Source organism: Anarhichas minor, unplaced genomic scaffold, assembly GCF_050575085.1.
Source record: "Anarhichas minor isolate MPS153535 unplaced genomic scaffold, ASM5057508v1 ptg000133l, whole genome shotgun sequence".
NCBI classification, from domain to species: Eukaryota; Metazoa; Chordata; class Actinopteri; order Perciformes; family Anarhichadidae; genus Anarhichas; species Anarhichas minor.
The window spans coordinates 193921-219240 of record NW_027466579.1 but is presented as its reverse complement, the minus strand read 5'-3'; the positions used below and the strand labels follow the sequence as shown (position 1 = coordinate 219240).

The 25320-nt window shown below is 40.8% G+C and overlaps 2 protein-coding genes and 1 pseudogene across 4 annotated transcripts in view; 1 reads left to right on the top strand and 2 right to left on the bottom strand.

Moving 5' to 3' along the window:
• The first annotated feature begins 1691 nt into the window (after window positions 1-1691).
• On the top strand, window positions 1692-7219 carry LOC142941537 (very long chain fatty acid elongase 6-like; annotated as a pseudogene).
• On the bottom strand, window positions 7162-10287 carry LOC142941520 (stonustoxin subunit beta-like). The gene is made up of 4 exons (XM_076083457.1): window positions 10238-10287; window positions 9729-9824; window positions 8990-9036; window positions 7162-8850 (listed from the first exon to the last, which is right to left on the bottom strand). The coding sequence occupies exons 1-4, from the start codon at window positions 10285-10287 to the stop codon at window positions 8318-8320; spliced, it is 726 nt and encodes a 241-aa protein (XP_075939572.1). The 3' UTR covers window positions 7162-8317.
• Window positions 9814-25320, bottom strand: part of LOC142941535 (GTPase IMAP family member 9-like) — a 26559-nt gene continuing 11052 nt past the window's right edge. Inside the window, exons 2-4 of one of the 3 annotated variants that reach the window (XM_076083486.1) lie at window positions 22716-22747; window positions 13200-13297; window positions 9814-12494 (exon numbers count right to left, since the gene is read on the bottom strand). In XM_076083486.1, the coding sequence (XP_075939601.1) occupies window positions 11680-12494; window positions 13200-13221 (837 nt within the window). In that variant the 5' untranslated portion in view covers window positions 13222-13297; window positions 22716-22747 and the 3' untranslated portion in view covers window positions 9814-11679. Of the gene's footprint in view, window positions 12495-13199; window positions 13298-15878; window positions 18354-22715; window positions 22748-25320 lie in introns of those variants that run through there. The other 2 variants (XM_076083485.1, XM_076083484.1) reach the window with 2 other exon arrangements.

Genomic DNA, 25320 nt, shown 5'->3' with positions numbered 1-25320 from the left:
CACGCACACAACATCCCTACACTCTCTCTAACAATCCAGGTACGGTCATGTGTTATTTTCTCTTAATTGAAGATACAAAACAATATATATAATAGCAGTAAAAGTACTGATACCATTGTAAAAATACATTTTGGACTTTACAAAGAAATTGTTCAAATATTTAAAGTATTAAGTTTACATTTTCAAGCTCAACAGTTTAATGATTAAACAATATTATTAATAGCTGAATTTAAATAAAATATTTTATATTGTGAATGATAGAGTGATACAAAAATCCTCAAAACTATCTCACCAAGGAGATCTATGGCCAGAGATGGAAAATATTATTATAATATTATAATATTATAATAATATATTATTATAATATCATAATATTATAATAATATATTATTATAATATCATAATATTATAATAATATATTATTATAATATCATAATATTATAATGTATAATCACCAGTATTCCTACATAAGGATCAGGTCCTCTTCATGGAGCCGACCGCCATGTTGCTACGGTAGCCCAGAAAGGACAAAAACAAACTTCTCCGGTTCTTTAAAGTTCTCCAAAGCTTCATGTGTTAAAGCTGCATTCTCTCTAGTGTCCACCAGGGGGCGACTCCTCTGGGTGTATAGAAGTCTATGAGAAAATGACTCTACTTCTCTCTTGATTTATTACCTCAGTAAACATTGTAAACATGAGTTTATGGTCTCAATCTCTAGTTTCAAGTCTTCTTCAATACAGCATGATGTTCATTTAGTACATTATGGTCCATTTAGAGTCAAACAGACCATAAAGCAGGGGATGCTTTAGGGCGGGGCTACACGGTGATTGACAGACCATAGGGACCACAGGGAATAGACCATACAGCAGGGTATGCACGACGTCTGCATAAATAATAATAATCTAAAAATATAATATATGATCGTAGAAAAGTCACAGTTTGAATACTTTAATCTACTGATTGTACTGACATACTTTCACTGTAACAGAGTATTCGTACTTCTGGTTCCTGTACTTTTACTGCAGTGATCTGAATACCACTGTTTATCTTCCTTTAGTCGTGTCAGATGAAACACTTATCTGTCAGATTCATTCTGTCCAACAGGTTTCAAACACTCAGTGACGCTGTTCTCAGATCAGGAACAACGTGTTTCTGACTGTTTATCAGTTTCTTCTGTTCTGTGATGAAGTAAAAACACACGGATACACTTTACAGCTCTGTGACCGTGTATTTATACCTCTGAGATGAAGTAACAAGTACAACATGTACCTCTGAGATGTAGTACAGTATAAAGTAATGTACCTCTGAGATGTAGTACAGTATAAAGTACTACATGTACCTCTGAGATGTAGTACAGTATAAAGTAATGTACCTCTGAGATGTAGTACAGTATAAAGTAATGTACCTCTGAGATGTAGTACAGTATAAAGTAATGTACCTCTGAGATGTAGCACAGTATAAAGTACTACATGTACCTCTGAGATGTAGTATAAAGTACTACATGTACCTCTGAGATGTAGCACAGTATAAAGTACACTGTGTACCTCTGAGATGTAGTGGAGGAGAAGTATAAAGGTACATGTAAATACTTCAGTGATGTACTCAGTATATATAGTACTAGTACCGGTAATAATCACCGGATGTGTTTGTCGGCTCTATCGTTTCACGTCATTTGTCTCAGAAGCAGGTGTGTCCTCGAAGCCCCGCCCCCAGCTAACAGGCTTTAAGTCGCGCGGTGAGACAGGTGAGAGGACAGACCGCAGGAGGACAGACGGAGGAAGCGCAGACGGAGTATTTGAGTTCATACGTTACATTAAATATAGAGTAGTCATCATAAGAACCATGGTGGAGCTGAACCACAGCGGTGTGAGTGAGTACAGCTTCGAGCGGTTTGACGAGAGAGGAGCGATGGAGTGGATGCAGGCTCACTGGTAACATATCAGACTATTCATCTGAACTCTGAACTCAGATTTAATGTCCTCATATTCACTCACCTGCTTCTCTACGGAGGGTTCGAATCCCTCTAACAGTCGCATGTAGAACCGATCACGTGTCGCCTCTTCACCGGAGACGCGAAGTTCGGAATCCCGTTAAAATAAAACGATCGTAAAGTTCCCTTTCTGTCGGAACACGTGCGGACTGTTTACAACGTGTGAGGAGGTTTCGGGAGGATTCGGGTCCCGTCTGTGTTTGAGCAGAACACCCACGAGACCACACCGCTCCCAATTTAACATGCGTTCACCGGAACCGGTTCTATCGATACCGAAACACGCTCCACGGGGAGCGATCGGAGGGGCCGGCGGACAAACAGGTGATCGGTTATAAATGTCTCTGTGTCTCTAGGACGAAGTGTCTCTGGTATCAGTGGAGCTGGGACATGTTCTAAGAACATCCAAACATCCCAGAATGATTTAATGCTAAACATGAAGTATCAAACACGCATTAATACTTTACTGTTAAATATTTAACCTTTAGTACAACATGAAAAAAAGCAGAAATAACACTTTGACAAACACGTCAGGACATCTTATTTTAGTCTCAGTTATATATATATATATATATCATAATATAAAACACACACTTATATAACATGTGTATGTATTGAGATGCCCTATGGACCTTGTTATAGGAGGTAAAGATCAGGAGAAGTAAACATGAAGTGTAATTATGAATACTGATGTTAAATTAAGCTCTGATGAGTTTTCACTGTTAATTTAACATCTCTATTACATGTTGATGCCTCCATGACCAAGTTAAGCAGATGAGACTGAGGACAACTATGTAGAAGAAAAGATGTTCACTTTGCCTAATATGTATCTTACAGAGTTCTCATGTGTGTCCTGGTGTTCTCATGTTTCCTTACTTCCTCATCCCTCACTCCCTACCCTGGTGTTCTCATGTTTCCTTACTTCCTCATCCCTCACTCCCTACCCTGGTGTTCTCATGTTTCCTTACTTCCTCATCCCTCACTCCCTAGCTGTCCGTGCTGGATCTGTCCCCGTTGTTTTAAAAAGCTAAATGCATTATTAGCATGACGTCATCCAGCTAGCCAAACCTGTCTGGTGTTCAGCTAGTGGAGAAGGTTCATGTACTGCTTCCCTTTCCCGCTCGTCTGCTGTCTGGTTGTGAGGTCAGGCTGATCTGATATCAGCTCTTTGGTCTGAAGGTTCTCCTTAAAGTTCTCAAACGGGTCTTGGAGGAGTAGTGCTGGCGCTCGCGTGTTTATACTAAAGAAAATGTGTTGAAACAACTCAGAACATAAATCAGTGTGAGACGAGATGTAACAGCCTCAGGTGAGTCACAGTCTGAGCAGGCGGAGCCTCAGGTGAGTCAGAGGTGAATACACCTGCTGAGAAATGTAGCTTTTGTTTGTGGTTGCTAAGCGACTCGGGTGTGACGGTGTTCATGAACAGACTTAAGACTAATGTTTTCAGGGAAGAAAATAATCGTATTTTTATGATTAAATGCAGTTAAAATATGGAGAACAATCTGATTTATTGACCATTTTGCAGAATATTTTATTGATTTTAATGTTTGGTTTCTGAAATGTATGAAAAATAATGAAATGTCCATCAGAAACCTGAATATATTATTATCATTTTAATATCAATGTTTTAAGGTCTGCATTTAAAACCTCTTGTAACCGAGAGTGCCCTTTAAAGGACGGTAGAGGGGGGGCGACAGAGTACACACGTGTACGCTTCACTTTTGCGAAACGAATAAAATTATATTGTATGACATCATATACCTATGGAACAAAGATTCTGGGCGAAACAACCATGTTAGCCATTTTACACACTGCAAAACACAATTATACACAAACTAATATATCTAGAAGATTTACCACAATATCACGTATTTTTCGCACAAAATCGGCAGCGTATGCACTCCGTTTGCATCTCCCATCACAAAGCTGGCAGCTATCATGGCGGATTGATACATCACGGAGCACTAGAATTGGACCCCGCGTCGATTCACGGTCGCCAAATTCCTCTCCTTCAAACCGTTCAAAAGTTACATAAACAAAGCCAACCAACAACCCACCGCTCCCCAGAAAACAAATTGAACCGCCACGTACCTTTTGCTGATTTTCTTGATGAAAAACGCAGGTAATCCATTTAAATCCGCGTCAGCATATAGTCCGTCTGCCCCTGTGTCTCTGAGAAGTGAAATGCAGGGCCTGGGAGCTTCTATGTGGAGATGGTCAGCATTGCCCTTCTGGACCAATGGTTTTACTCGTGGGGGTTGTGCCAAGCAGATCGAGATTTTGAGTGGGTAAAAACTCTGTCAATCTTCTAAATAACCCACCTACTGCTTTCGTGAGTCTCTTCCAGACTGAACAAGGTGTCTCATGATGAAATCCGCCAATCACAGGCCTTACAAAGGCTTAAAGAGACAGACAGATAGGACAATATTTCATGGAGGAGAGATATGACAGCTCAAAATGATGCCAAACTGCTTTATTAGGATTATTGAACACTCTTAGTGATAAAACGAGTGAATATATATATAGTATATAAAATTAGAATAGAGCAGCGCAACAGCTGATTCCAAAAATGTGAATTTGGCTTGACTCAAACCTCATTTATGCTGGCCTGCTTCACTCAATCGAAGTAAAATTTGTTGTAGAGACTGTAAACACGTTGTGCTATGACTGTCATATTTTTAGGCTTGGATCTGCATTATTTCAAATGAATATTTTCAATAAAAGTGCTTTTTTTTCAGGTGAACCTGAAACTTTTTCAATTTGAGCTGTGTTCCATCTTCATTCACGATTAACCAGTAACATATACAAAATATTTACACATCTCACAAGTGTTACCTGTATTATACCATCAAAATTATTAAAATAGACCTTGTAGTTACAGAATGAAAGTCTTTTTAGTATGGGTATGCAATTTTTGAGCAGAGGCCTAAAAATAGGGCTTGGGTTTAACATTGGCCCGTATTTAACTTAATGCTAACATTAAACGTTATAGTTGTATTTGATGTTTTCTAATGACGTAATTGTACCTGACTGTCCTTCACGTGTATTTTATATATATGTGTGTTAACGTGAACCCTTGATCGTTTGCTTCCTCCTCAGGAGTAAGTCGTTTGTGTTCAGCGCCGTGTACGCCGCCCTGGTGTTCGGAGGTCAGCACTACATGAAGCCTCGACCCAGAATGAAGCTGCGGCGGCCGCTCATCCTCTGGTCGCTGAGCCTCGCTCTCTTCAGGTACCGACGCACCTTTAACACACCTGTCTCCGGTTATCTTTCCTATTCAAACTCTCAGAACTTTATGTTAAAGTACCAGTTAGTCGTGTTTCTGTGGCTCTGACAAATAACTGATGTTTGTTCTGTGTGACGACTTCACTGTTCAGCTGTCAGCTCAACACCAACGGTCTGAGATTACATCTTCTTCTTCTCCTCCTCCTCCTCCTCCTTCTCTCAGTATCACCGGTGCGATCCGGACTGGTTCCTACATGCTTCAGGTCCTGAGCGTCGGCGGCTTCAGACAGTCCATCTGTGACCAGAGCTTCTACAACGGACCGGTCATTAATTTCTGGGCGTACGCCTTCGTGCTGAGCAAAGCTCCGGAGCTCGGTGAGTCCACATGAGACCAACACGAGGTCAAATGATTCACTTTTTAGGAGTTTATGGTCGTTAATAACCACACGGTAAAGGTCTTCACTGATTGGCCCGCCGGTGCCGCGGCCGCTAGCGGTGCTGATCACCAGCGCCCAGATCGGGCAGATGGCGATGGGTCTGACGGTGAGCGGGCTGGTGTACCGGTGGCTGCAGCACGGAGACTGTCCCTCCCGCCTCCACAACATCTTCTGGGCCGCCCTCATGTACCTCAGCTACCTGCTGCTCTTCTCCAACTTCTTCTACCAGACCTACCTGCTCCGCCGCGGAGACGCCAAGACCAGCAAGGTGGAGTAGACCAGAGGGGAGATCTGAACCACCTGGACCACGTTTTCATCACGCGTTGGTTGCACTGAAGCTGCTCACGTTTAAAGACTTTACGCTGACGTCTCTCCTTCAGAAGAACCTGAAGTCTTCTGTTTTCAGACTCATCTTCACGTCTCAAGAGTTTCTCTTAAACTTCACACAAACGAAACGGACCTCAAACTAAAGACTCAGTTCTGTTGCTGCGTCGCCTACAAAGTCTTTAGAGTTAAAGATTCATTTGAGTCTGTAAACTTTAAAACGTTCCTAAAGTCAAAGACTTAAAGACTCTTTTCTTCTTCTTTCCAGGAAGTTAAACGATGAGTTGATTTAAGAAACGTGTCGAGTGATCTCTGCTCACGTTTTAATCTCAAACAGAGTTTTGAACAAACTAAAATGATAAATTGTTTGTTTTAATATCAGACAATAAATCTGAGCGTCTCTCAGAATAATATCAGAATATTCATTTTTTTAAATAAACACATTTGTTTATCATCCGGACCGCCGACACCTGGTTTCATCAGCCAGCCGGTCCCTCTGGTTCCTCTCGTTCGTACTGGTTCCTCTGGTTCCCTCCGTTCTGCAGCAGAACCTCTTTGAGTCACAGTTTCCTCCACATGAAGAGTTCCTCACTTTGAAACGAGTCTGTCAGATGTGAAAGTTGTTTTATCTTTTGGCTCGATTATGAGATTTTATTGATGATCGTTCTTTTCGGTGGTTCTGAGTTTGTTTGTCGCTCATTCAGCGTTTAAAGGTTCAGTTTATGATCAATAAACGAGCGACTCGATGAACGCTCATCGTTTCAGCTCCGCCCACATTTAACTGTTTTATTTCTGTTGGTCTGACGTGAGAAGACTTTAAACCGGTTCAGACTCGTTTACGTCTGAGGAACCAGATCTCTTTATGGGTCGTAGTTAGTTTGACGTATGATGGCAGCCAATCGGTGGCCGGAGAAGTCTCCAAACACTCGTGTTGTTTCACTAAATGTTACTTTATTAATAATCACGTGATGAATATTTATGAGTTTGTACGTTTCATATTGTGCACCAGAGAGAGTTTAACTTCTGTTTTTCTAGAAGCTGCAGCTGAGAAACTTCATCACAAACCGGGTTATTGTTATTAGTGTGGTCGAGACAGTTTTGAAAAGCTGTTTGATTAACGAGCTAAATGAAAGATGTCTGAAGATGATGATGTCTGCTGTTGATGAATGAGATCAGAAGGAAACGATCTTCAGGTTCTCATATTTGTATTTATTGTTTTGTTATTAATAAAGAAGCTGTTTATTAATATGAGCTTCATGTTTTTAAAGATGAATCGTGTAAATAATGAACGTTTAGATTCTTCACATCCTGCTGCTCCACGTTTAAATAATCTACATTTATTCAGCATTTTGACGTAGCTTAGCTTCGGCTCAGAGAAACATTATTAAACATGTTTATATGAAACAGATTATTAAAAACATGTGAAACATTTTGTTCCATCAGTGAAACGTTCAAGATGAACTCGACTGAAAGAAGCTTCTTTGTGTCGATTTCATCTCGTTTCTAAATGAAACCAAACGTTAAGTTTAGACTCCAGTGAAACAAAGAAGACGATGACCTCATCCATCCACCTAAGATAAAAGAGAAGAAGAAACTGTTGGATCTGTTCTGGGATAGGAGCACCGAGAGAGTGAGGCCCAATCCCAACGTCACCCTGAACCCTCAGGGACTCACTGAGGTCACCTGGTGAGTGTTTGAGTGTGAGAGACTGAGGGCTTGAGATGGTGTAAATATGAACGAGACATATCACGTTACCATGAAAACAATAAAAATATGATGTATTTATTGTATACTTTGTACTCCCTGATGTGAACTCTTCAGACTCTTTCCTCACAAGATGAGAGGTAACTTCATATCATCATGAAAAAGCTCTTTAAACAACATCAACACATTCAAAGTGTCATGAAGTTTGTGTTTTTATTGTTAGTAGAAGAAGAAGAAAAGCCTCATGGACACTCTGAGGTTAGAATCAGGAGACGTGTTTATTTCACTTCATATATAGTATTGCTAATAACACATCTCTGTTCATCCAGAGATCAGAGAGGGTTGTGATATAGTGAGACTTGTTCTCTCCGGGGACAAGGAACACATGATGTTCTGTTTGGACACATAAGATGTACGACCTTCAAGAATGAGAGGAAGCTTGTTGAAGTGACATCACTCTGTTCAGAGTATTGTTTCATCAACCTCTAGCCATGCTGGAGAGAGAACACTACAAACACCACCCTTAGGATAAACTCCACCCACATTCTCCTAACTCACACCAGCTGTGTGTGATCCTGTACACACTGAACTATCTGGTCAGCAGAGAGAAGGTTCCTCTAGCAGGAGGAGACTCTCCCTCCTACACAGAACACAGAGACACTGGGGAACCAGGACCAGACAATAGACCAAAGCCAGGATAAAGAGGTTCAGTGAATGTGGTGTTGAAAGTGTGGAGGTGGATCAGTGTGTCAGAGGAGACTCTGTAGAAGGACAGAGAGCCAGCAGGACAGTCCACATACACTGCTACTCTACCAGAGGAGGAGGAGAAGGAGAGGGATGTTCTTGTCTTATTGTGATGGACAGAGTAACCACCATCAGAGCATCTCAGACACCAGGACTGATCATTCCTTCCAAACCTACAGTCATCACTGTCTCCTCTCCTTCTGATTCCTCTGTAACTCACTGATATATCAACCTCTCCTCTCCACTCGACCTCCCAGTAACAGCGACCAGTCAGACCAGTTCTACACAGCAGCTGATCACAGTAGTCAAACCTGTCTGGATGATCAGGATATGACTGCTCCTCCTCCACATATGTCACCTTCCTGTTGTTGTGAGACAGTTTGATCTTTCTGTTCACTGTGTTTGTGTCGAGTGTGAGTTCACAGGAATCTGATGGAGAGAACAAGACACAATACAGCTGCAGTTATTAATCTATCATCTGTTTGATGATGACATCAGAGATGTGAATGAGTGATGTCACAGTTTGAAGATGCTTTGTTTTCATGAATCAAACTCAAAGCACACTTACACTTCCTCAGACCTGGTCTGGACCATCGGACTCCAGCAGGCTCCACCCTGAAAGGAGGAGGGGGGTCAGAGCAGCATGGAGACATGGACATTACATCGCTCTCACACACAGAGCTTTGTTATTCATGTTCACATGGAGCACTTATTATTCATCAGCTCATATCCTTTAATTCACTGGAGCTTCTTCTGATTGAACCATGACGACAGCTCATTATGTTCACTTATTCATGATGTATTATTATCAGTATTATATTGACCATCATCATCCATTTCACACTCAGTTTCCTCTACAGTCAGTCAGTGAATCACATGTTTAAACCTGCATCTATTCATTTCTTTGTCCACTTGTGGTTCAGTGAGAACAAGCTGTGAACACAACATGTGACATCTTATCAGCTTATAAAGTACTTGTGTCGGTTTCACTCTTTGTCGCTCATCTCCAGCGTGACACTTTTCAGCACATGCTGTGTGCTTGTTCTGGAAGCATACAGGTAAGTCAGCATCGTTGGCAGTGAAAGCAAATGAATACGTCCACGCAGAGTTAAAGTCTTAAGTTTGTTCTACCCCTGCTCAGAGCCCAACAGATATAAAGCTCTCTCAAACTCACGGCCATTTGGGACCGGTTTGAAGCGGGACTTTCCCCGGGTCTCTCTTAACTATAGAAACGGATGTTATTGTATGTGTGTGTGTGTGCAAAAGGTGCATCAGTCGTGTGCCGTGCTGGAAGTCCTTCAACTTACCACAGGGGCTGGGAGATCTCCCCCGTAGAGGAGACCCCTTCTCTCTGGGTCTCCCGAAGAAAAGTGGAAAAAGAGTCTAAAAAAGTTAAATTTGTACTTGTTTATTTCGTCCAATCAAAGTATATTTATTTTGGTTCAAATACAGAGAAAATTGTTCAACAAAAATATTTAAAGAAAAATCGAAAATAATTTAAAAACCCTGAACTCAGTGAGCCAGCTGTTTCCAAAAGTCCTGAGATTTGAAGAATCTAAGTTTTAACCACACAGGTAAAGACCTGGTGGACTTACTGCCCCAACTACTGCTACCCCTACTTCTACCCTGATTGTCTAAAACCGGGAATATTTATACTCTAGAAACACCGAGGGAAGGTTTCAACCCCCCTCGGTGCCTGCCCCCTGAGGCATGACGTGGGCATGTAACCCCCCTTAAATGTAGTCATTCATTTACAACGACCTCTACTGGTACTCAGGACGTAGGTCACACCGTGCTCACTGGTTAATAAGAATACTCAGACATGTGTTCCTCATCGTATGGGTTCAACAGGTTACAGGGATACATGATAATACATCAACAATAAAATATACAAAACATAATACACCGTTTTTTGCTCAGCATAAGACTAATAACAGAGTATTCTCATATATACGTACTCTTTTGCATAACTTGCGCCCAGGTCCTTAAGGACTCCTTGTCCGTAAGGGGCAAGGAGTGCGGACGCGGTCCACTACCTTCTACGAGGTGAACTCGTAAAAAGGCCGAAGGTGACCTTAACAGAAGCCTAAAAGGTAGAATACAAAAAGTTAAAAATGAAACTTGTGTGTGTATGTATGCGCCACCGTGCTCGGCCAGGGTTAATGCAGACGTCAGTGGATTTATGCCTGAGAGACAGTCAAACACTCTGCCGTTGAGAATGCAAACATAATCAATGAAGCATACCATCCTGATCTGTCACTCGGAAAGTACCTCACCACTTAAAGATAACCTGGAAAGCCCCCCAAGCCCCACCCGTGGGAGTGAGTGTGTGTGTGTGTGTGTGTGTGTGTGTGTATGTCGTAACCGCACGTCCGTGCAGCCGGTGCCATCTTACGAGAGACACAGAGCCCTATGCCTCTCTAGTTACATTTTTGTTTTTCCGTATTTTTTATTCATTGTTCTGCTGAGCAGCAATACGGTGCCTCCAACACCTAAATAACCAGGGTGGTCCGTCTAGAAGGAATCCACAATTTCGCAAACCTTCCAACCCATCTAACAAAACCATGCGAGGAGAGGAAACGAGGAAATATGTTTTAGGAGACATGAGACGTCCTTTCCTCAGTTGCGTCACGTGAAGCGACGTCTGTTTCTGATGACGGTGCTGATGATCACAGCTGATCAGCTGTCAGTCGACTTTAACAGCTGGAGAGACTTTAGATAAGTTAGTGTGTGTTCACATGATCACTGTACTTAATAACAGTAACTAATAATACTAATAACTAATAAAGACACACAGTAGTCACCACTGTAGAGGTGTTTCTCTCTGTAGTCTGTTAACAAACTGTTCTGTTTATAAGCTCAGAGCCAGTTGGAATCAAGTCAAGACACAAATCTACCCAGCATGCATTGTGAGGCCAATGCCGTTGATGGATTCTGAATATTCTGACTGGCTCCTCTCAAACGAGCCTGAGACATTATACTTCCTGTTTACATTACACGGTGGGAACTGTAGTTCCAAAACTTAAATCATTATTACCTACCAAGCAGGAATGAGACAAAGAATAATAACAGGAGAAAATTGGAGTGAGTGTTGATTTTGTCACAGTGTCAAACCCCTGGACGATCTAAAGCAGCCTTAACACTAGTACAATAAATCAAACTACGCAAAGAGGAATCAACGTTGTTCTCTTATTACGCTCAGCAATGATTTCAATCTAAACTGTCACTCTTGCTGTTACACCAGAGAGCTTCAGCTGCTCAGAGGATTACGCAGCCTTTGCGTCGGGGTTGTACGGTGTTTCGCCTTTCAGCCTGAGCTCTTGCTTCAGCCTCATCTCTGAGTCTATTTTCTTCTTCAGTCTTCAACTTATTCGCTTCATATTTGGCTTTCAGTTCCTCCCGCTCTTTGTTCCTCTGAGCCTCAGTCTCTTTCAGGATTCGTTCTTTCTCCTTCTTTATTTCTTCCTCTGCTTTCTGGTACATCTCTGTGGTGTAGTACGTCCCGCCGTTGTCCTCGACCATCTTGTGTATCTTCTCTAGAAGATCCCTGACTTGAGACAAGTTCTCCGTCTCATTGTTGAAGACGTGATAACGGCCATGACACTTTTGAATGATGTTTTTCAGGTCTTTGCTCTTTGAAACAAACTCTTCAATGCTTTGTTTCTTCAGCCTGTCTCCATGAGTGAACAACAGCATTGTGTATTTATCTGCATCTTCACCAAACGTGTCTTGAATCATCTTCACGGTTTGTCTCTCCTCCTCTGTGAACCTGCCCAGCTGAACAATCACCAGGAAGGCATGAGGACCAGGAGAGGACAGACCGATGCACGTACCTATCTCCTTCCACACGGCTTCATGGGTTAAACTGGTGTCAAACAGCCCTGGAGTGTCGATGACAGCGAGCTTTTTCTCTCCAACTTCTTCTCTCTCTTTATTGCATTTAGATGTCACAGAAGTTGCAGACAGTTCACACTTAAAAGCTTCTCTGCCCAAGATGGTGTTTGCTGCTGAACTCTTCCCCGACCCGGTCTTCCCAATCAGGACGATCCTCCACTCACCAGAACCTGCAGAACCTGCAGACAGAAAAACTGTATTTTACATGAGACAGTGTGAGGAAACACAAATGTAAAATCAGAAATCCAGATATTACAAACGGTTCCTGGAGGTCATCCAGGATTCAGTGAACTAAAGTTAAGTTTGTCTTTCTGGTAAGGAGTTGTGTTTTAAAAAAGACCGAAAATACTTGTTAGTCCCGATGAGTGAATGAGACCAATGAGGCTTGGGCAGGACGTTGCATACTGAGGATCAGCAGGATGTTGGAGTGCACGGCTTCTAAGGATCGTACTGGATAGTGGAGAGCACTGCCTACTGAGGCTTGGGCAGGACGTCGGCAATCATTTAACCAGCATCTGTTAGCATCTGTTATTTTCAGGAAGAAAACAAACGACCCTGACTCCAAGGGGTTAAACCATCATGGGTACGAAACACGAGCGTTGCTGAACTTGTTGTTGAGATCCAACAGACCGCTGTTGGTGTCTTGTGTTTCCTGTGATTCTTGTATTTTGTAAGTGTGTTGGTTCTGTTTTAGTAATCTGGTTCTTGTGAACGTTTCTGGTTCTCAGGTCTCTCGTAGAAACGATATTTGAATCTCAATGAGATGATTGAATTAAGATTAACAGCAAAATTCAAAAAGGTTTTGTTTTTAGTTTCAGAAAGTGAACTGAAACAGATCAGCCTGCTTCAGCTCAGTTCAGGAAACACGTTAGAAAAGGTCTTACCAGTTGAGCTGCAGGATTCCATGTCTCTTAGCGGGACAGATTCAGAGAGGACCAGAACTGAACTGAATGATGTCACAACCAGACGTCCTGATCAAAACCTGGAACCGAAGCACAAAAACAAGATCTTCGTATCTCATCACCACGTTCCTCATGTTTTCTCATGACTTCATATGCACAGGTCTGTATTTAACTAATGCAGATGGAACATACACAGAAACAGAATATCAAGGCAGTAATAATAACGATGACGTGTCTGTCTCTTTTTGTATCAGACACATTTATCTATACACTGTATTTTATTATTCGTTAGTGTTGTTCTGAAACAAATAAAACATGAAATAAATAAAATGAATGTGAGTTAAAAATGTATTTCAAAAAAATTCAAATAGATACTCAAAATATAATAAAACTAGTGCTGGGCAAGTTATCATTAATTAACGGTGACAATTATTTTATCGCGCATTAACGCAGTTTTTTAACACAAGAACCGGCAGCGAGCGGTGAACAGCTGTTTGTGTGGCGTCACTTCCGTCTCTTCCTGTTTCCTTCACCTACATTCCCCTGGGTCCTAAGTCCCTCCATGTACAGCTTCTTATCACCCTCTACACTGTAAAATGTAATAGTTGTCCAGACTTACATTTAATTAGTTAACTTTACTTTGTCATCCAAAATATGACTTCTTACTAGATTTTACTAAGTCAGCGTTAATTGCGGGTGGAAAAAAACTATTTACTTTATTGTTTGGAGTTAAGCTAACTTCAAACACTCAAGTAACAAAAAACGTCTGAGGTCTGAGCATGCGCAGAAGCCCACATTCAGTCCATGTGTGCGCTCAAGATGGTGGATCGGCGGACTCGGTAGCTGAGGCAAGAAAGACAAACCACTTGGCTTTTGTGAAGATTCATTTTGTCTTTTGGAGAATATTAAGGTAAGTCATCAAGCAAACAGTAACTGTGTGTAAAATGTTTATGTTTCTGACTGCTGCCAATGTTAGCTAGCGTGAGCTAACGCTTGCTAATCGTTAACTAGCCGACGCTAGCTGACTTAGCTAACACTCGCTGCACATTTCGTCTATTAGCTAGACTTATTCAGGCATGTCTTGGCGGTAGCCTAAAGACTAGCTTTTCCCACCACTGCCCCAGGTTCGCCTGCAAACATATTTTAATTGTTAACTAGCCAACGCCAGCTGACTTAGCTAACAGTCACTGCACATTAGCTTAGCTAAACTTGTTCAGGCATGTTTTAGCGGTAGCCTAAAGACTAACGTTAGCTGTTCCCACCACTGCTCCAGGTTCGCCTGAAAACATATTTTAATTTTTCCATAACGAAAGTGGAAAGTCCGATGTACATTTTAATTGTTCGGTTTTCTTCGAGTTGACACAGCCAACGTATTTTGGTCGCAGGTCGCACGACATTACAACTTGGAAATTCCGAGTTACAAGTGAATGCAGCATGAACCGTGCTTTGAGAGCGACGTTAAACACGGTGGTGTTGAAACGTGCAGTTTGCAGCCGCTTTAGGTAGACAACTAGAAGACTATTTAACAGTACTGTTTGTTTCGTTAGCGGTCTAGTTATATTATTTTACGTCACGTGATGGGTGTATGACGTTAGCGGACATGTTTTTATATATCATGCAAAGCGTGGTTGAAGGAAACGATAATATCACGGGAGTGAACGCAACAGTTAGGTTAGACTATGCTACGTCTGTGTATTTAATGACTAGTGCCGTTGTAACAGTCTTTCCAACACACCCATAGTTTTTCACATGGACGCGAGTAGCCACCGGCTTCATTCAACGTTAATTCGATTCCAGTGAAAGTGCTTAAAAGCTGCAGCTGCGCGCGCACACCGCTCTTTAGCCTCACTGAATGCGCAAATTAACGACCTTTCCTTCCCCCTCTCGAGCTGTCAGCTACATTAAGCTGTCTGTGACTGATAATGAAGGAGAAATCATCTCAATCTCCTTTTTATGGTAACTTAAAACAAAAAAATCCCACAATTATATCGAGGAGGCTTGTATACGTTATGACCCAGTCATTTCTTTTGTCTGTCAGGGATATTGGTGGTCTTAGCCTGCTTCTTTGACCTGTGTCAAAAAGATTAGTTTAACAAAATCAAATGTTTATTCCTGTGATGCCGGTAAAGCATGCATTTATCAAGGGATTTGTCTCTAAATAACAACATATAAGTACAACTTCCTTTTAACTTAAATATTCTTTGTCCTTTTCAGAAGAAGTGCTCACGGTAACTGCCTGAGGGCTCTTAAAGAGCTGCTTCGTCAACGCTGGATGCCGGTTCACTAAAGGTGAGATGCCAGTAGCCTATAATTTGGAGGATATTTAGGCTTAAGGAGTTATAATCAGCGGTAGAGCAGTTTTTGACAAAGCGTTAATGCTACAATTTTATTAGAATTAATAGACTAGCTTGCTGTAACAAAAGTTAAATCAAAATCAATTTTCAATCAATACTTTGTCCTGTCACTCAGCCTGGTGACTAAATAGCAGTATGCTATTGATTCAATTTGGCAATTGCAGTGATGTCAACAGTTGTGATGGTGTTTTTGTTTGCAGAATGGTTTTCAAAAATGTCCACATTGGTCCAAGCCGATTTAGTCACTCTATGTTTTTTTTCTGTGTGTTCTTGGTGTTTGCAGAGTTTAACTGGAGCCACCACAAACCTGCAGAATGACTTTTTTGATGCTGTGGACCACTACACAACACCGCACTTTGTCACAATCTTCAAGTCCAAGAACGGAAGTGTTGGAGAGACATCTGCTGAGTTTGTGCAGCAAATTGATTCACGGGTGAGTCCGTACTGTCAAACAAACATTCTGGTGACACTTGTTTCATTGTCACATTGACAAACATATTTGTACGGTCAGATTTGAATGTTACATAATCTTGAACTTTTTTTGTTAATTATCCACTTCTAGAAACCAGATGTGACAGCAATGTGCACCCTCGTACTCAGAGGCCTCCCTGTTCTACTTGGTGATGACCACAGTCACTTCTACCACACCTGCTTTGTAAGTTCTCATAGTTACATCTTATCCAGACATTTGTGTGAAATTGTCATAATTAGCATATGAATTATTGAGTTATGGCCAGAACGTGTTTTGTGAGGTCACGGTGACCTGTGATCTTTCACCACCAAATTTCGACCTTGAGTCCAAGTGGACCTTTGTTCCAAATTTGAAGAAATTCCCTCACGGTGATCCTGAGATAAACATAATGCCTCAAGACGTATCACAGCAAGGCTGAGTCCCAACCACAGCGGCCGGAAGTTGATTTGGATGGAGGCCTTCGCTGCATGTCAGCGCCTCTCTCATCCCTGCCTTTTCTGTCTCTCTACTGTTACTGTCGAATAATGCAGAAATGCCCCCCAAAAATGTGTTAACATTTTTTTTTAATGCATATGGATAAAGGTGTATTTTCCTGGCTTCACATGAGCTAGGCTGGTAGCATCACCCATAAGGTGAAGCAGCCATATATTGAACTAACTCCGTTCGCAGTCCATGCCACCGGGTTGCACTGCTCAGCTCAACGGTGCTAAGCCTGCTTGCCATCTCCGGTTGTGTATAATGCACAAGAGGTAGATCATATCTCTCCCTCGAATACATTAGCTAATACAATCTAACGAGGATGGCAAAGAATATTTAGTGTGAGGAAGACTTCAATACTTAATTTCTTTCATCTTCTTTACTGGACATCTGTAAACTGGTCAAAACTGTTTTAGGCCTACTAATGTGGATACAACTACTAAATGCAGGTGTGTGAAAGGAAAACGTTATGGGCAAGGCTGGAAGGCAGCGTAGACGGGACATATGACACAGTGACAATTTATATTTCCTTGTTGTAATGTTTCCGTTTGGTCTTACACAGGATTCTGACAGGGATGATGCCTGGGCACAAGTATCTGTTGGGGTGCTGACGAACATCAGTGAAGATGTCCCTCTCTCCAAATCAACTCCACCTTGACCCAGTGTCTACTTTCATCATTGTTGAGGAAGGTATTGTAATGGATGATCTCCTGAATCTACCTCAAGCACTTTGCCTCTTGTTTGTGTTGTCATTTTCTTTACACTTGGACTGAATACCCTAAAGCCATGAAAAACACTTTCAACTTCATTCAAAGAGTGACGCTTGGCACAAGACAAACTCTCACCAAAACTGCAAACTCTTAAAAATAGTTAGAACGTAAATTACTGTATAAAGGTGTTGACGTTTGGCATTAGATTCAGTTGCTTTTTGTTACGTTAACTATATTAAGGCACTCGTTTCAAATAGTTAGCCCATGGATTCATCAGCAAGTCATGTCCAGAGGCTGCCAGTGTGCCAGTGTATGTTAAAAAAGTGTGTGATCCAATGCCAGAGTCCTTTCTCTTTCATACTCTTCTGCTAACTGAATGAAGCCACTTGGTAGTTGTCAGCCCGTTGGTTCTTTACCAAGTTTGGTCTATGAACAACGTTTTATAGCTATTACAGTATTAACGGTGTTTCAGGACTGTATGTTAGGTTAAAGATCAGGGTTGGATTTTTCTTTTTCATTATTATAATTGCATTTATTTTTATAAAGCCCAATTTATACTACAGCTGGCAAGTATTGATGGCAGATAACTGTACCATCACTGATTTTGATGCTGGCATATGTAGGCTGATGGGGAAAAAGACAGTCCAGCAGACTCCATTGTTCACAATACTCCCAAAGCAGTGTAACATAGCTGAGCATTTGGTGTTTTAAATTGCTATTGTGAAAAAGTTGTTCCTCTGTGAAATATAGAACCTCCAGTACATGTCTATTTGATGATCAAATTGTACATTTTACTAAATGTTTTTATCTGAACCAAATCCTAATGTTAAAATAAAAAAATCATATACTAGAACTTTGAACTGTGTCACTACCTTGATTTATTATGTGTAAATGTGATTGTTTGAAGACAATGGAACCTGTTTTTCATTATTGTTTAAAGGATGTTTGACATACTTAAGTTAGACGAGTAACATGAACTTGGTTGTTTTAAGGCAATCGGTTTGCATGGTTTTACCAAGTAAATGATTTTAGTGTTCAAGTAAATACAACTGAGAAATATTAAGTAGAAGTAAATGTCACATAAGTTAGCCTGACTTAAATAAATGTGTTGCTTGGAATACACACAAAGTATAGTTCACTTGAAATTATTTAGTTGTTTGAAATAGTAATTCTGAGTAGGCTTTACTAAGTCAAGAGTACATCTTAAGTAAAGTTTCAAGTACTCTTCACTCGTTTTTTTTAGTTACTGAAACTCGAGTGTAAGTATACTTATACTTGAATGAAATGAGTACCTTACTTTACTTGCTTTTTTCAAGGCAATCGGTTTGCATGGTTTTTTTAAGTAAGGTTAACTAATTAGATTTTACAGTGTATGTACCAACGTACATTTATAACAAATACCACACATATTACGGTAATCAGCGTTGCATATGTGTCTGACCAACATGACACAAAAAGCAAAAAATAAATGATTAATTTAAATGATTGTTTTAGAGTTTTTAAAGTGTTTTGTTTGTAATATGTATAATAAGCATCATTTAGTATCACTACTGAGAATTTAACAAACATAAAAACATGACGTAGATAGGTTTGCAGTTCTCAAGGTGTATATTTAAATATCATCTCTTACACACATGAAGATAAAGTTATGAACACCGGCTGAATATCTATGATCAGAATCATTATAACTGTGTTATAACTGCTGCTGTGTAAAGAGAATACTGCTGCTAACAAGAACCTGATGTGTTTAAAGTGTTTACACCAAATGTTATTGACCTTTGTTCATATAGCAGGACTTTCAAATAAAAGTGCACAATACACTACTTTTGAATTCATTATTGAATTTTGCCATAACAATGAGATTAATCGTGATTTAAAATTGTAATCGTTGCCCAGGACTAAATAAAACATATCAGTTGGAATATCCATCCATCCATCCATCCTCCTCCTCCTCTTATCCGGGGTCGGGTCGCGGTGGCAGCAGGCCCAGCAGGCCGACCCAGACCTCCCTCTCACCGGCAACATGTTCCAGCTCATTCTGGGGGATCCCGAGGCGTTCCCAGGCCAGCTGGGAGATGTAATCTCTCCAGCGTGTTCTGGGTCTTCCCCGGGGTCTCTTCCCAGTTGGACGTGCCTGGAAAACCTCCAGTGGGAGGCGTCCAGGAGGCATCCTGATTAGATGCTGAACCACCTCAGCTGACTCCTTTGGAATATTCTTTTTAAATAAACATATTCATTTAGTTTATTGCCTCCTTATTAATTTGATTCAGGTAATGACTAATCTAGTTTTTCTGGTCTTAAAGCAGCAAATTAAAATATTCTAATAATCAGAAGTAAATCTCATAAAATACTTACTTCACTGATATTTAATTTCTTATTGATATATTTTAACACAATCCCATTGTCAATGTATTAATGTAGTGGTTAATTTAATTGTCTATTTCATCTAGTCTCTATTGAAATGACTGGATAATCATATGTAATACTGTGGATGATCGATAATCTCACAGCAGACTAATCGATCAAAAGACTGATCGGTTTCAGCTCCACTTCAGTAAATTCTTCTGTTAAACTCAGTCCTACCGTTACAGACTGCAGGACTCGATGGGAGCTGATGGTGATGGTGATGGTGTCTCCTCTCCTGTCCACACTACTCCGTTTTTACTCCGTATTTGCTACGTTTACACTGAGCGGCCACACTACGCCGGAGTTTTGGAGCACCCTAAACGGAGGAATCTGAAAACTCCGCCGAGGTTGGAGGTATTTGAGAACTCCGGGGTTGCGTTTGCGTGTGGACGGTCGTATACGGATGTGCTTAGAAAAAATTACGCCCACACCCGTGTTCGCTACTGGATTGGTTCTTGGCAACCATGACGTCTCCGTCCCTGATTCGTCACACTCACTATCACGTGACCCGTACCCGGAAGAAAACAAACTGGGCTACCAGCGATTCATTTCAACATGGATAACTAATTGCAAGCGTTGCTGCTAGCACAACAGCTGCTAGCTGCTGCTAGCTGTTGTGCTAGCAGCAACGCTTGCAATTAGTTGTAAAAGTCTGCATTTCTGTGGAGGAAGCAGCTGTTATTGGAGTGATTAGCGAGCGGCGTGACCGGCATCAGCCCTATGGAGCAGCTCATTGTTTTTAGATTCTAATGAGAAGACACGCTGCACTAACGTTTTACTTCTTCCGTTTGGTAGCCTTGAGAGACCTTAGTCTGTAAGTATGTATTTATGGAGCATGAAAAGATGTACGTAGATATATTCTATTCGCGTGTTTAGTATAACATTTGTGTTGTATTAAATGCTAATCGCGGTTAGCATTTCTCCATTGGCGGTAATGTTAAAATTAGCTTAGAAGCTAGCTAGGCGGACATGATGTTCAGAGCTACTAGTGAGAACAGACATCAACAACACGGAGGAAACGAGTGAGAGACCACATTGATGGACCCATAATCTAGTAAACGTTTATGTGTAAGTGTTAATGTTAAAGTACATTTGATGTGAGAGAGAGAGAGAGAGAGAGAGAAACCCACAGCTCTGTAACTACGTCTGAAAAATAAAACTTCTAAAACTTTCCACGAACTGTGTCTGTTTGAGTTTATAGAGGAAGATCTTAAGTATCAAATACAACCTTTCATTATTAAAGACTACTTTATTACTCTGTCGTATTATTTTTTTTTAACTAAGCAAGCAATCCACTTCCTGTTTACACCGTCACGCGCATGCCCAGTGTACGTTAATGGTCACGTGCTGTCCGCCTTCGACGGCTGCCGTGTGGACGCAGATCAACTCGAGAATGATGCTGAAACTCCCGTGTGGACGGAGATCGTTTCTATTTGACAAATCTGCATCCAAGGAGAAACGGAGTAGTGTGGACAGGGCCTTAGACCTCAGGCAGAATGAATGAATGATTCCTCCTGACTGCGTGTACTCTGCACTGCTGGACTTTCAATGATTAAATATATACAACGCACATCAAACGTTCTTATCTCGAGGACTTTTGTTTACAACAGTTGCAGTTAAACATTTATCTTTGTGCACTGGGAGGTTTTGGACTTTATTCTTTCCTCTTCTGTTGGTTTTTGCTGACTCACTTCTCCTGCTTTGATCGATTGTTGGCATGGTAACAACAACAGCTGACTGATCGGTCTCAGCTCCGCTTCAGTGAATTCTTCTGTTAACCCTTTGATACACAAGCTATGCAAACCCCTTCTAATGCCGCGTTCACACCAAACGCGGCGCGAATTATTCGCGTGAGTAGATTACAAACAAAGTCTATACACAGACGCGATGAGACTGGCGCGGCGCGAATTTGCGATGGCGCGGCGCGATGGACGCGAATTCGCGTGTAATGAACCAGACATGACGGCGTTTAGTTTCCCGGGATATCTGTAACTTCCACAACACGTACTAAGCAGAAATAGGTTATTTTTTCCATGGTTAATGGCGGACAGTTGAACGGCTTTCAGGGCGATAAGCCCCGCCCCCAAAGTATTCATTAAATATCTTGTTTTTGATTACCACAAATCCTCATTTTAATTTTTCCTTTCTTAATTTATGAACTAAAATAGTTTTTGTATTTTTACATCAAGTTTACACACATGGGTCAAAAATGACCCATGTGTGTAAGTGTGCTAAAAATTAAAAAAAAGACATATTACAATAAGGATTTTCTTAAAAATGATTATTTTAGCAGTGATTTGGACCAAAGAATTACACATTTAATATATGAAATGTTTACTTTGTCACACTCACACATAACATACACCATACAACCGATAACACTGATATTGAACTGTAAGTGTATCTGTAGTGTTACTGTAGTGAACTGTGGTGAACGTATAAAATCAATAAAGAAAAGAAAAGAAAACTGATTCAATAAACTCATATGGGTACAGTGCAAATTGCCATCTTAGTGCATACATGCCTCACAAATGACAATCACATGTTTGTGCTCCTTGCACACAGGGCTGGTGCACTTTGAACACCAGCTGCGTGAGGACAAATGAAAATAAGAATTTGTGATGATCAAAAACTAGTTAATTGAGGAATTCCTGGAATTCTGAATGATGAAATAAATTTATTGCAAAGATATTTACAATTAAAACTCCGTCGTGTCACTTTTGACCCATGTTGTGTATCAAAGGGTTAAACTCAGTGACACTTTGTCTTTTCTGCTCAGTCTGCAGCCAGCTTCACACTTCTTATCTCCGTGTTGGAGTTTAATCTGCACTGCTGGACTTTCAATCATGAGATGTAGAAGATTATAATATAATATCATATGAGGACATGTTTAGTTATACGTGCAGTATATAACATTCTTATCTGTGATGACCTTTGACCTGTGCAGCGGTTAACACCATCACACTGACTGCAGTTAAACATTTATTTCCGTACACTAGAGCTTTCGGACCGAGCGGTTTGAATCAGCGTCGTGAGAGCATAACGCCACTGAGTGACTGTAAGATGAGATGATATGAACCTTCAGTGATGAGGAGGAGTTCAGCCGTGCAGCTGCACAATGACAGAAACAAGATCAGATGAACAGAGAAAGTAAAAGAAAGAAATGAAACCACGTATACAAAAACTAACATGATCATAAATAAAGCTTTTAGAAGCTCTCAAGCTGATCACGTCTTCCTCTAAAATAAACCAGTGAAGCTCTTTAAACACTGTTTTCATCATGTGGAGTAATGGCAGTAAGTAGTAACACCGATGGAAATGTTGATTATCTTTTATTATTTATTATCTTTTGTATTCCTGTGTACCGTGTCTTCTGTTGTATCTGGGTCTGCAGAACCTGCAGCCTGACTTTAAACTGTCTGGATGATAATCTTACTGTCTGTAATGAGGTCAAACATATTTTATATTACAGAACAAATGACGATGATGAAGAAATTTGTATGATGGATGCACAAGGTTGTGAACAAGACTTAACAAAAAGACCGATGACCGATGACCACAACACCACTGGTGTTGTGGTCTAAACATAACTGTTGGTGTTGTTGCCTAAACCTAACTGTTGGTGTTGTTGTCTGAACCTAACTGTTGGTGTCAACACCACGTTGGTGTTGTTCTCTAAACCTAACTGTTGGTTTTGTTCTCTAAACCTAACTGTTGGTGTTGTTCTCTAAACCTAACTGTTGGTTTTGTTCTCTAAACCTAACTGTTGGTGTTGTTGTCTGAACCTAACTGTTGGTGTTGATGTCTGAACCTAACTGTTGGTGTTGTTGTCTGAACCTAACTGTTGGTGTTGTTGTCTAAACCTAACTGTTGGTGTTGTTGTCTGAACCTAACTGTTGGTTTTGTTGTCTGAACCTAACTGTTGGTGTTGTTGTCTGAACCTAACTGTTGGTGTTGTTCTCTAAACCTAACTGTTGGTGTTGTTGCCTAAACCTAACTGTTGGTGTTGTTGTCTGAACCTAACTGTTGGTGTCAACACCACGTTGGTGTTGTTCTCTAAACCTAACTGTTGGTGTTGTTGTCTGAACCTAACTGTTGGTGTTGATGTCTGAACCTAACTGTTGGTGTTGTTGTCTGAACCTAACTGTTGGTGTTGTTGTCTGAACCTAACTGTTGGTGTTGTTGTCTAAACCTAACTGTTGGTGTTGTTGTCTGAACCTAACTGTTGGTTTTGATGTCTGAACCTAACTGTTGGTGTTGTTGTCTAAACCTAACTGTTGGTGTTGTTGTCTAAACCTAACTGTTGGTTTTGATGTCTGAACCTAACTGTTGGTTTTGATGTCTGAACCTAACTGTTGGTGTTGTTGTCTAAACCTAACTGTTGGTTTTGTTGTCTAAACCTAACTGTTGGTTTAGTTGCCTAAACCTAACTGTTGGTTTTGTTGTCTAAACCTAACTGTTGGTTTAGTTGCCTAAACCTAACTGTTGGTGTTGTTGTCTAAACCTAACTGTTGGTTTAGTTGTCTAAACCTAACTGTTGGTGTTGTCTAAACCTAACTGTTGGTGGTGTTGTCTAAACCTAACTGTTGGTTTTGTTGCCTGAACCTAACTGTTGGTGTTGTTGTCTGAACCTAACTGTTGGTTTTGTTGTCTAAACCTAACTGTTGGTGTTGTTGTCTAAACCTAACTGTTGGTGTTGTTGTCTGAACCTAACTGTTGGTTTTGTTGTCTAAACCTAACTGTTGGTGTTGTTGTCTGAACCTAACTGTTGGTGTTGTTGCCTGAACCTAACTGTTGGTGTTGTTGTCTAAACCTAACTGTTGGTTTTGTTGCCTGAACCTAACTGTTGGTGTTGTTGCCTAAACCTAACTGTTGGTGTTGATGTCTGAACCTAACTGTTGGTGTTGTTGTCTGAACCTAACTGTTGGTGTTGTTGTCTAAACCTAACTGTTGGTGTTGTTGTCTGAACCTAACTGTTGGTGTTGTTGTCTGAACCTAACTGTTGGTGTTGTTGTCTGAACCTAACTGTTGGTGTTGTTCTCTAAACCTAACTGTTGGTGTTGTTGCCTAAACCTAACTGTTGGTGTTGTTGTCTGAACCTAACTGTTGGTGTCAACACCACGTTGGTGTTGTTCTCTAAACCTAACTGTTGGTTTTGTTCTCTAAACCTAACTGTTGGTGTTGTTGTCTAAACCTAACTGTTGGTGTTGTTGTCTGAACCTAACTGTTGGTTTTGATGTCTGAACCTAACTGTTGGTGTTGTTGTCTAAACCTAACTGTTGGTGTTGTTGTCTAAACCTAACTGTTGGTTTTGATGTCTGAACCTAACTGTTGGTTTTGATGTCTGAACCTAACTGTTGGTTTTGATGTCTGAACCTAACTGTTGGTGTTGTTGTCTAAACCTAACTGTTGGTTTTGTTGTCTAAACCTAACTGTTGGTTTTGATGTCTGAACCTAACTGTTGGTTTTGTTGTCTAAACCTAACTGTTGGTTTAGTTGCCTAAACCTAACTGTTGGTTTTGTTGTCTAAACCTAACTGTTGGTTTTGTTGCCTGAACCTAACTGTTGGTGTTGTTGTCTGAACCTAACTGTTGGTTTTGTTGTCTAAACCTAACTGTTGGTGTTGATGTCTAAACCTAACTGTTGGTGTTGTTGTCTGAACCTAACTGTTGGTTTTGTTGTCT

Coding starts and splice junctions, on each gene's coding strand:
- LOC142941520 (XM_076083457.1), bottom strand. CDS start 10,287: ATGTATCCCTGTAACCTGTTGAACCCATACGATGAGGAACACATGTCT. Junction 9,825..10,237: donor GATGAGGAACACATGTCTGA/GTATTCTTATTA, acceptor GAAATAAACAAG/TACAAATTTAACTTTTTTAG. Junction 8,851..8,989: donor CAGACCAGGTCTGAGGAAGT/GTAAGTGTGCTT, acceptor TCTCTCCATCAG/ATTCCTGTGAACTCACACTC.